Source organism: Miniopterus schreibersii, assembly GCF_964146895.1.
Source record: "Miniopterus schreibersii genome assembly, chromosome: 10".
Classification (NCBI taxonomy): domain Eukaryota; kingdom Metazoa; phylum Chordata; class Mammalia; order Chiroptera; family Miniopteridae; genus Miniopterus; species Miniopterus schreibersii.
In genome coordinates this window covers 72,907,493-72,919,877 of record NC_138110.1, presented here as the reverse complement: position 1 = coordinate 72,919,877, position 12,385 = coordinate 72,907,493, and the positions used below count along the sequence as shown (strand labels likewise).

Below are 12,385 nucleotides of genomic sequence, written 5' to 3'. Positions count from 1 at the left end.
ACCAAGAAGCTGAGAGATTTTGACATTACTAGTAAAGAGAAGAGATATTATTTTAACATAGAGCTAAATTGAGGAGTAAAAGGAATGACCAGGTCAGTTTCGGTGGGGGAGATAGATTTTGGTTTTCCTCTGGGATAAACCGAGAGCCCAGTTCTTCCATCTCTGCCAGTCACAGACACTGTTAGGAAGGTTGCAGACATGAGTTATTTAAGCCCTTTCCCGTCACTGTACCTGATATGCAGTGTAAGGAAAGCATGTCCCTCTCAGCAGGGAGAGTGCAAGCAGATGCATTCGTGCCGCCTTTTGGCCCGTTAAATGAGATAGGGAAGCCGGGGCGTGGCCGGTGGGACTGTCTGTGTTGGAGTGGAGGGGGCTGGGGTGCCAGGGTAAAGGGGGGAAAGGCTGTGACTCAAGAGTTCCCCCCACTCTGCCTCGGGAGGCCACTCTCTTTTAGCCCTAGGTATACTCCTTTTCATAGAACACTGTTCATTTATTTATTTTTTCCCTACCTTTTCATAAGGAGTCACTTTTTGCTTCTTAATGATCTACTCACTAGGATTATTTTTAAAGTTTTATGGAACTAGCAGGATATCTTCATTAACTTGGAGAAGCAGCTTCCAGTCGTGCTTTGTTCAACGGCCGGATATGTTTTCTCCCCTAAGTTCAGCAGACTAGAAGGAAGATTTATCAGAAGATTTTGCTTTTACTAAGAGAGTCAATTAAAGAGCTCCCTCCCCCCCTTTTTAAAGATGGAATGAGATTTAGAAACCCTATTAATTAGCTACAGAAGCAGATTATCTCCAAAAAGAAAACTGCAGCATCCCAGGTGATCTAATCACACTTGTAATGAGAGAGGAAAGTAAGTCATTGTTTCTTAGGACCTAAAGTATAATCAGGAAAAATTAACCCATTTAAAGGGACATTGTCACTCTTGAACTTATGATTTTGGTTCATATTCCTAGGCAGAAGCTTTTCTTTAAGTACACCATTAAAAAGACCTGTAAAATTCTAGGCAACTTGAGGACAAATTTTTTTTCTATTCTTTCTGTTGCCGTAACGTAGGATGTAGGATGAGTTCAGCTGTTGGGTTCATATTTGGTGATGGCTCTTTCAGGGATAGAAATTGCTGTCTAATTAAAAAAATTTTAGTGCATCTTTTTTCATAAAGCTATGAGAGTTGGAAACTTTCTAGAAGAAAATCATGATATTTTTTTATGGAGCGATCACAAATGTATACTTTTTTTTTTTTTCAGGTTCAAGAATTGACCAAGGAATGGACAAATAAGTGGAATGAAACCCAAAATATTTTGAAAGTAAGGACTATACAAAGGTCCCTTGATTTTACTGTGCTGGTTTAAATGGTAAAATGTTTTCTTTTTCCTTCAAATGTGGCTGTTATGTGCTTTGCCTAAGGTAAGATCGTGGAACTGCTTAGTGACTCTTGGGGGACTGGGGTTCTGGTTTGATTCTGAAGAAATGGAAGGGGAGCTATTAGACACTAAGGCTCTGTGCGTTTTACCCGTAGAGGTGATGTTGACCTGAGGTGTTTGCTTTCAGTTGTTGGAGTTTGTCCACTTTTGACTCGTCACATATTAAACTCTAGGTAATATTCAAGGGGATATACTTTGCCTTTCTGCTTTGGTTATGCCCGGTATAAAGTGATGTGTTAAATGAAAAAACAAAACAAAACAACTTCCCCTGGCAATATTGTAGAATATGTGTGCATACATGGCCAGACTTCAGAAATTGCTGAACTAGTAATTTCTTATTGGAATTTTTCCTGTATGTCTCAAAGGCTAGACAGTGATGGTCTGCATTTTTGGCAGGACTCGTGAAAGGACACCATTTCTCATACTCTGTGCTTCAAAATACACGTTTCTTTATGTTCCCATTTTTTGCTGAGTTGATCGAAAACCTGTGGGGTCTGTTGAGGGTCAGCAACACCGGGTTTGAGGTTCAGAACTGAATTTCATTCTTCGATGGAGTCTGTCTGACTTTATGCATGAGGGCCTATGATCCAGAGGCTGTTGAGTCCTAGGCTTGTTTTTGAGGGTTGTTGAGGTAAAAGAATTAAAATCCCCCTCTGATATCGGCGAGGTTGACAGATGGGGTTTAGCTGCACATCTTGGCAGAAGCCCTAACTTGGGTCCCTTCACATGAAAATGGGACACTGAGTTACTGTTTCATAGGGGTAAACTTTTGAAGGCCTGGCTTAGCCATTCAGTTCTTGTCTAACCATCTCTCGGAAAGGGGGGTTAGTGTCATATTATGTCAAGTTCTCCTTGTACCATTTCAGCAGCTCAGTCTGCTTGGGGGGTTAAAAAGACTGTTTCTCATGAAGTCAGAGTTCTTAGTGGTGGTGGGTTGTGATGGTCCTAGGCTTTCTTTTCTCTCCTCTTGATTCTGATGAGAACATACTATTTTGAGGCACTTCCTCAGCGTTAACTTGGCTGAGAGATTCTTGTGTGTGGAAGAGAGAAAGGTAGTCAGCTGTGTGAAAAGTCACCAGTGTACACAGTGCCTGCTGGCACAGGCGGGAGCGTGGCCGTGAGCTGGGAGACCAGCCTCACCTCTCCTGTCACCAGCGGGGGTCGCAGTCTCTGCACAGACCCCCACACTGGGCCCCACTGTGGTGGACCTGCAACTTTTGCTTTTGATTTTTTCGTAAGGTAATTCCGGGCCCCGAAGCTGAAATCCTTCTCCAATTCCAATGCCATTTTTCATAAATCTTACTATCTTTATTCTTTTAACCTTTCAGAGAAGGAAGGGAGAAATGCGGTGTGTGCCAGGTGTTCAAGGTTATGGGAAAGGCTCGTGATATTTCAAGTTACTCCCTTCCTTTGACCTCGCAAGCCCCGTTTAGATTTCTCTGCGGTGTTTGTGCTTTAGATCCGAGGTGGTTTTCTGCTCGCCTTTGGTAAGGGCGGTGTTCAGCTCCCACTGGAAGACAGTGCCTGAGGGCCGAGGCGAAGAAGGGGGCTTCCCCAGTGCCTCTGGAAACATTCCTTGGCAATTGATGGGGAAAGAGATTGTTACTGGATGAGTTTGTATCTGTGTGGTTTGTGTAACCCTTTCCCATATTTCTGCCATCTGACCCTTCAGCCAGCTATTGTTCCAATAATGCTGCATAGAATCTACTCCAACCCAGTAGCTTAAAACAACATTTATTTTCTCATGGCTGTATAGGTTGGCTGTGGGCTGGCTGGTCGAGTAGGTTTGCCTGGGCTTGGATCCAGGCTGTGGGTGGGTTCCAGGGCTGCCACACATGTCTCTCTCCTCTAACCAGCTGGTTGTCCGGAGCATACTCTTCTCATGGTCTTGGCCAAGGTACAAGCAGACAGGCCTCATCACGCAAGCACATTTCCAGCTTCTGTTTATATCATGCCTGCTAGCATCCCGTAGCAAATCACTTGGCTGAACTGTGAGTCAAGAGGGAAAGAAGTATATTTCACCCATAATAAGGCCCTGGCAAGGGGGTAAATGTATAAGGCTGCTTTGAGGTCAGTGGTTTACTCTGTACATGCCCCTGTTAAAATGTGAATCTTCTCAATTCCTGGAACTTGCTCTTCTGTTTAATTTGCCCATTTTGTAGAGACAGGCCGAGGAAGCAGTGCATTTCCAGGGTTAGCTTCTTCATCAGGACCCGGCTGTTTACTCTGCCAGTTTGTTAATTATGTACCTTCCAAGCCCAAATCCTAAACACCCAGGGAGAGACCTTTGGGGAGAAGACTGAAGAGAGTAAAATGCCAGAGGACTGAAGGGAGATACGAGGCCAGTTTGGTGGTTTGGGCACAGTGAGAACCTGCCCTGTTGCTGTTTCTTGTCCAAATTTATTATTTTTTTATAGTTTAACATTTTTAATTTTTTTTAAATTTTATTTTTCAATTACAGTTTACGTTCAATATTATTTTGTATTACTGCCCAAGTCATAGGAGGAGACTCATAGGTATTGTTTGAAGAGACTACTAAGGAAAGAATATAGCCTGTCTTCTCAGTCACGAGAGTGATAGTCATTGTTGAGCTGTCAACAATATATATCGAGATATATATATATATATACACACACACACACATATATATATATATATATATATATATATATATATATTTCTAAAATAATTTCAGAGAGAAGAAGGGAGAGGGAGAGAGAGAAACATCAATGATGAGAGAGTCATTGATTGGCCTCCTCCTGCATGCCCCCTACTGGGGATCGAGCCTGCAACCTGGGCATGTGCTGTGACTGGGAATCAAACCCCGATCGCCTGGATCCTAGGTCGATGCTCAACCACTGAGCCACACCGGCCTGGCAGTTATGAGACTTGAGATTAGCTTGCCAGCATGCATCATGAGCAGTTGCTTCAGGAATATAGGGGAACCCATTTCATGCAGGGGTAGGAGTTTCAAGTCGGTGTGTAAGGCAAAGATACCTTAAAGTCAGAATTACTCTCGAAAGTCCCTTAGGTTCCCCGGAAATCACCAGATCTTGAGCTCTTGGATGCTCAAAAGCCAAGGAATGACTTCCTTCCCTTCTTTTTAATCTCCTCGATGGCTTTGCTTGCTCTGGATGAGTGAAATGCAAGGTCCTGTTGGATAGGGGTAGAGGGAGAGGGAAAGCTGCTGGGTGGACACGTGCTCTGACAAAAGGCTGTGGCTGTTCTCAGCCCAGCTGGTGGCACAGTGATGGTAAGAATGGGCCTTCGGGCTTTGTTTCAAGGAACTTGCATCTTAGTTTTCAGGTGGCTTTCTGACTCCCTGGGTGGTGCCACTAATCCAGAGCTGTCACACCCCCTAGTTCCCAGTTTGGAAATCAGCAGATGGCAACCTCTTCCTTACACCCCAGTTAACAGAGTATGAGATAATAAAGTGCTCAGGGTCACTTTGCAAGTAGCTAATGACAGTGGGAAGAGTGTTTATCTTCAAGAGGCAATTCTTAGGCAGTTAGATAATGAGAGTTTTATTATCTTTTACAATGTACTCTCTTGCCCCTTAATCTACTTTCCTTTTTTTCATTAATCTTCATTTTCTAGAAATTAAAGTCCAAACTTCCTCGCCTGGCCCCCAAAGGCAGTGATCTCCTCAGTTTCACATGTCCTATCTCACAGTTCTCGCAGCCCCAGCACTCCCGGCATTTCCACCCTGCCTTGGCAGACATTGGTCCCTGCTTGAACCTGGGCAGTGGGCTTTTTGGTATCTCTGGGCCTTTACCTGTGTTTCTCTATCGTTGGAGATACTTCCCTTTTCTGTACCTGTCAGAATCCACTTTGAAGCTCTCTGTGATCACTTCTCTCTCCCACTTCCCAGGTAGAATGATTTTGTTTTCCTCTGGCTTTTGCAGCGTTTGGTTTTACTTCTGTCACAGTATTCAGCATCTCATGTTGAATTTGCATCATCTGAGTTTGGTGGTCTTGGCGTTTCCCTCTAAACAGGAGCAGGACCCGGGCAGGGACTGGCTCCATCGTTCTGTGTACCTACTCCTGGAACTCTGCTTCTCACCAAGCAGGCATGTGGTGAAAATTTGATGCATTAAAGTAGTATCAAGGAACAAAAACCAAAACTTAATTTAATTTGCTAGGGCTGACATAATGAAATACCACAGACCGGGTGGGTAAATAGCAGACATTTATTTGCTCACAGTTCTGGAGGCTAGAAATCAAGATCAAGTGCCCGCAGGGTTGGTTTCTCCTGAGGCTTCTGTCCTTGGCTCATGGATGGCCGCTTCTCTCTCCGTGTCCTCACATGACCTTTTCTCTGTGCCTGCCGCAGCCCTAGCCACCCTCTGTGTGTTTTCATCTCTTCCTAGTCAGATTGGATTAGGGCTCACCCTCAGGGCTTCATTTTAACATAATTACCTCTTCAAAGGCCCTCTCTCCAAATACAGTCACATTCTGATGTACTGGGGGGGGGGGTAGGGCTTCAACATGTGAATTTTAGGGGGACACATTTCAGCCCATAAGGACCTTGAACGTTTAAGTCTCATGACCCAGTGGGAAGAGCAGCAGGGAGTGCTGTGCAGGCTTGCCCCGGCAGTGCTGACCCTGTACTTTCCATCCTGTTGTTCTCATTCCTAGTTGAAGGGCTTATATATGCCTGTGTATTTTTATTCTTAAAAAGAATGTGGCTGGGTTCCTGTTGAATGTAGCCCAGTCATTCATTTAGGTTAGTCAGATCTTTGCTGTTCAAAGTGCTTCATCTGGGAGCTGGTTAGAAATGCAAGCTCTCAGCCCCACCGCAGGCTTCCTACGTCAGGCCTGCATTTTAATAGGAGTCCCAGGCGATGCTTCTGCACCTTAAAGTTTGAGTGCTGAAGTAGAGAAGCTGAGGAAAGGTGGAGTCGTCGTGGGCTCAGATCCCTTCTGCCTCTTCTCCTGCTCTGCCCCGTAGAGTTGGGGGCTGGCCCCTGAGACACACTGGGGGAGACTGGGGAGAAACAGACCCTGCCCCCAGCGGCCTCCTGCTGCATCCTCAAGCCCATCCCCTGAGCAGTTCTGCTTGGTGACACAGCCCTGGCCTCCGAACACTTCTAGTTTCTTTGTCCCTCCTGCCTAGGGGTGATGCTGGCTTCCTGCTGTTGTCATTTTGTGGGAGGCCTCACCCCCCAGATGGCTTCCCGTCTTCCTTCGACTGAATGACCAGTTCCACGTATTAAAGCCTCTGGGATTGAGCCCTGGAGGAGCTTCTGTTCCATGGCTTGACCTGTGCTGTGTCCATATCCTGGTGCCTCGACACGCTCTGCCAGCTCCTCCAAGTCTGTGTTGACATCTCTTTTTGGTTTGTCTCTCTGTAGTATCTCAGAACGCTGCCCCAATGTGTTTTCATCCTGCGGGTTTGCGTTAAACTGCGATCTCTCTCTGGGGACTTGGAACTTAACGCTGTGATAAATCCGGCTGCTCCGGGCCTTGGGATCGATGCATTCCTGAGGCCTTACTGTTGGTTCCCCTTCTGCTTAGCTTCAGTGTTGCACCGCTGCTTTGTGATTGAAGTGGTTTATAAAGGGACTACTAGGTGCCCTTCTCATGCACCCTTTGGCCTGGATTTTTATCAATGTTTTATTGCCGATGAGTTTTTTTGTAATGAGGAATACCCAGATTCTTTGTCCACACTCCCTGTCCCCCGCTACCCCATTCTTTCTGCATCTTTTTGGTTTGTCTGCTCTGTATACATTTTGGTTTCTCTGTTCTAGGATTTTGTAAACAATTAAAAAAAACAAAAACTCAAAGATATGTTATCTGACTTCCAGATAACTCCTTAAGCTCTATGTTCCGAATGAATCACAGAGTTTGGGCCACAGCATCAAGCTCTCAGGTGACTGACAGATGGTGCGACAGAAGGGGAGCTGAGTGTGGGTGGTGCCAGCCCAGAGCCCACTGGCGGAGTGGGGCTTGCAGCCCTGACTGCTCTCCCTCCAAATCCCTCCAGCGTTGGTTTTCTCATTTCTTAATACATAGGGTCCCTTTCTTACGGGAAACATAGCCTTTGATTACTCCAGTGCCTCACTTGCTCTTGTGTTTTCATTGTCCTGCTCAGGACATTTGACTGTGGCTGGGCCCCGGGGTAGGAGGGAGGGAGCAGGCTGCTCAGGTGCAGGGTCTGTAACTGGAGACCCTGAGCATGTCCTTGAGCATCAGTGAGCTATTTGTACAGCAGCTATAAGTTGAATTAAAGTTGTTTGTTCCAGACACCAATATGGGATTTTTTTCTTAAACACAGTAAACAATGTTTGTAGAATTGGACTTAGAGGATGGACCATATGTGAATCCATGTGTTCATAGGATCCTAGTGCAAATGATTTAACTTTAAATTGTGCTGGTGTCTTAATATTCCATTTCTGGGCAGTAGAAGAGGCAGGCAGGCCATGGCAGGAGTGGGTAACGCACTGATGGAAGAAACTATTTTACTCTTTCAGAATGTTTTGACTAATAAAAAGTGTAGTAAAATGAAATTGGGATTCTCTACTGGCTTAAGATTTTCTGGGTTTAAATTTCATGGAGAGGCATTATAAACCGACTTATTTCTGTTTTATGATAGAGTCAGTCCTCTGCACTTTAGTCTCTGGATGATTGCCACCTGCAGGTTTCCATTTCACGGAGGAGCGTGTATTGGGGAGCGCCCCTGATCTGGAAGCAGCTCTAGTGACTGGCGCTGTTGCCTGGCGGGCTGTGGTGGGCCAGCTGTGTGGTCCTCTGCGTTCCTCGCTGCCCAGGCACTGCCTCCTCTGGTTTCCAGATAACCTATGAACCAAGCACAGGAGAGGCACAGTTTTTTGCGGCCTGTGCCTTCTTTAGAATCAGTTAATCTTGACCTATTCTTGGCACAAAAATTGAACCTAGGTTGTAGCTCGAGAATAGAATTTTGTTTATGGACATCAGCTTTGCCCAGCTTCTGGATTAAGGAGGAGACTTCCTTTTCAACCATGGGGTACTGTTTTCCGTATCAGCAACTGTGGGACATCTGCTGGTTCAAAATTCTGACCTCAGACAGTCACACAGACCATTTCTTGTTTAGGTGTAGCCGTCTTAAAAATACAAAGCGTTGCCTTTGGAGCCGTTGGGCTGCGTGGAGATAACGCAGTGCTCCTCCGGGCGGGGCGGGCTGGAGGGGGCATCTGAGAAGGCGGCTCTTCCCCCTGCGGTGCTCGTCCAACTCGGCCCCTGCCGCCCACGTACGGCGATGCCTTAGGATCTCGGCATCTGCCTCCTGAGTTTCATTCTTGTAACTTTAAGAAACTTTATTTTCAAACTTCTGGAAGCTTTTTGACAAAGAAAAGATAAAAGGTAGCGAGCATCATTTTGGCTGCTGATATTCCAACAAACCAGGATTGCTGTATATGTCGGCAAAGACATTCCTAGCCCTGCTGACTTTGGAAATATCCCCCGTGATGGTTTACCCAGCTTGCCTCGTTTTATCTGTTTCATGCATCCACCCACCCGCCCACTCACCCACCCACTCACCCACTCACCCACCCAGTCACACTCATACTCACCCACTCACACTCAGACTCACCCACTCACACTCACCCACTCACACTCACCCACTCACAGTCATACCCACTCAGACTCACCCACTCACACTCACCCACTCACACTCACCCACTCACAGTCATACCCACTCACACTCAGACTCACACTCACGCACCCACTCACACTCACACTCACCCACACTCTCACTCACCTACTCATCCCTCCATCCCTCTCTCCTTCCCTAATTCTCCAAACATGCTTATTGAGAGACTGAGTGTATCTTATGTATTAGATGCAGCTCTAGACACCAGGCGTCTCCAGTGAGCAAAGAAAATCCTTGCCATCTGGAGACCCCATCCTAAAGCTGGAAGAGTTTTTCACGCAGTTGGGCATTTTTGTAAAACTCTCATAACCTCGCCCTTTTCTCCTCTCTTCTCTTTTCCTTTTAAAAATGTATCTTCTAATAAACAGTATAATTCATGTCTCAGACCGATGTTTGAGGCGTGAGATTATATAAAAATAAATGTCTTACATTTTCAGTTCTAGTATTTTATCAGTTAAATTTACTTAAAAGGTAATTTATGCTAAATGAATTAATATATCTGTCTATACTATAGCACTTTGAAAGTCCCTGAAACATAGAACTTTTAAAATTTATATTCATTAGGATATAAAGTCTAAGGACACAGTTTCTATCAGTTTTCTTCACTGCTCAGTAGGTCTGAACACTGAGAGAATGGATGGATGGTTGGTTATAAAGGCCCCAGATGGCTCTGTGTTACAGGAGAAGTTGTTTGAAGAAATGAGTTCATAAATGTGATGTGAGTATCAGGCTTTCTTGGAACTGGGGGGGGTGATGTTGGCTCCTTCCTGTGGCATTGTAGCCATCTGTACACTCATCATTCCCGGTTAGCTCATAAACTCCTTGAGGTCAGGGAACACGTGTCACTCATCTTTGCATCTCATACATTCTGTTGTCTCCCATGCTAGCTCTTTACAGACAGTAAGTGAATTATTGTTGAGCTCAACTGTGTTCCTTCATTTCTGAGATGTTTCAGGACAAGTTTGAGGCCACATAACCATCTGTCCTAAAACCTAGTGGCCTAAAGAAACTGTTTTTATTTCACATGATTTTGTGGACCAGGCTGGCTCAGTGGATTTCGGCTGCCCTCGCTCACGCCCTCGGGTTGGATGGTCCCGGATGGCCTCACTCGCGTGGCCGGTGGTTGGTTCCGTATTAAGTGGGGGTGATTTGGCCTCAGGTCTCATCCTCAGGCACATTTAGATGGGGTCTCAGGGTCATAGGAAGAACAAGGGAGATAAGCCCCAGTGTCCAAGCATTTTCCAACCTTCACTTGCACCTTACTTGCTAGTGTTCCATTGTCCAAAGCTAGTCATATGGCTTAGGGGTTAGGAGTGAGGGAATCGCCCAGAGGCATGGTGGGTGGGTAGAGGGAAAGCTGTGATTCTTTCCATTTTTTGCAAAGAAATCAACCACAGAATCTTTTCCTCTGTGCTTCTTTGTCTTCCCAACTTGCCCTAATGATTTCCAACTGTGTGTGTACATGTGAATGTGTGTTCCTGTCTTTCCATAGAAGAGAGTATTGAAAGGAGAGAGGATTTGTGACGGGGGGGGGGGGGGGGCAAGAGGTTGCAGTAAAGACGAGTTGAGAGGACATTATGAGAAATTATTTGTCTCCCTGCTTTGTTCTGCAGACTAATGCGGATGACTTCGTGTCTGTTTGAACCAGAGTCACCTTCAGGGCCCCCGATGTGCAAAGACCTTTGTCTTTTTTTAGTGCATCCAAACACACTATCTTATTGGCTCTTTCTTGATCTGAGGCAAGGGGAAAAAAAGCTGTTACTGCACTTCATATAGTAAGAAGTTGTTAATTTGTCAGCCTCTCATTAAAGTTAGACTCTGGCTGTTAATTTCCATCAAACTGTATGCACTTTCTTTTCTAAAGTTCTGTTCCTGCAACTGTATTTTTTGTTTTTTTAAGATGAAAGGCACAATAATAAAGCTCATTGTTCTTTGAAACTGGGGCTTGATAATTAATAGGAGATGACTGTCCGTGCTCCGGCACTGGAGGCTTACTGAAGGCCTTGGCAGGGTCGGAGGCCAAGCGAACTGTTCACAGCACCAGCTCTGATGTTGTTAATCATGCCAAGCCTCCATATTTTCCAGGGCAGTTTTCATTTTGAGTGAACTGCTCATAAATAAAGGCACTGCAAGTCTATGTTGGTTCTTACTTTTGAATAACGTTTCTGGAGCAAAAGGCTCAGAAAGAAGTCAAATGCATCCTGTTAAATGTTGGTACCATGCAGTAAATTATTTTGAATACATGTGGGATTTTCCTTCTGATCCTTTGCAGTGAGTCCTGTGAGCTGACAGGCTCTGACTGCATATTTATTGCCATGGTCAGGGGGCAAGAGATTGCCCGGTCATATGGAAGTGTGCTTTATGTACACCTGATTCAGTGGGTGTGCTAAACTCGAGGAACTTGGTTTAGTTGGCAGCGAAGCTTAAAAACTGACCTTTTTATGGTATAGTCAGCTTATTGTTCTTATCACCCAGGGGCACGTTTAACTCACCTTGGAGGGGCTCTAAGAGTTGTGAGTTTGGAGAGGATGGGGTGGGGTGGAGTGAGCCTGGGAGCCAGAAGATGCTTCTCAGCCTCCCTAGCCTATGATTTCTGTCTGTGCATTATTCTGACTTCCATCACATTGACCTTTATTCTGGCCTTGGTCACATTGACCTTTCTGTTTCCTAGAACCTCACTGCGAGATGCAAGTAATAATAATACCTGTCATATAAGGTGAGAAATGAGCACCTGTAAAGTGCTTAGAACTGTGTCCAACACATAGGGTTATAAGCATTACGGCAATGTTATCTATTTTTTCTTTCTATTTTTTTAATTGAAGTATAACTGACATATAACATTATATTAGTTTCAGGTATACAACCTAATGATTGGATATTTGTATATATTGCAAAATGCTCATCACCATAAGTCTAGTTAACATCCTTCACCATACATACATAGTTACACAGTTTTTTTTTACTTGTAATGAGAACTTTTAATATCTGCTTTCTTAGCAATTTACTCAATACAGTGTTAATTAAGTTGCCATGTTGTACAATCTATCCCTGTGACTTATTTTAAAACTGGAATTTTGTTCCTTTTGACCCCCTTCACTCACTTCACTCCTGCCTCTGGCAACCACCAATCAGCTTTCTATATCTGTGGATGAAGGAAAGGGCTGTGTGGAGAGTAACCTCACAAGGTGATCTGATCACAGATTACTAACTGGGCAGGTCAAGGTCATGGTGGGTAGTCACACCCCAGGCATATAACTTCTTTTGTGAAGGCTTATCTTTGCCTCAAGCAAACTCTTTCCATTGTTTCTGTGCATCTGACTTAACA

At 44.9% G+C, this 12,385-nt stretch overlaps 1 protein-coding gene across 2 annotated transcripts in view; it reads left to right on the top strand.

The window, feature by feature from the left end:
- Nucleotides 1-12,385, top strand: part of KIF16B (kinesin family member 16B) — a 197,312-nt gene that overhangs the window by 44,664 nt on the left and 140,263 nt on the right. For both annotated transcript variants that reach the window (XM_081148758.1, XM_081148757.1), the window contains exon 12: nucleotides 1,254-1,313. In XM_081148758.1, the coding sequence (XP_081004884.1) occupies nucleotides 1,254-1,313 (60 nt within the window). The remainder of the gene's footprint in view (nucleotides 1-1,253; nucleotides 1,314-12,385) is intronic.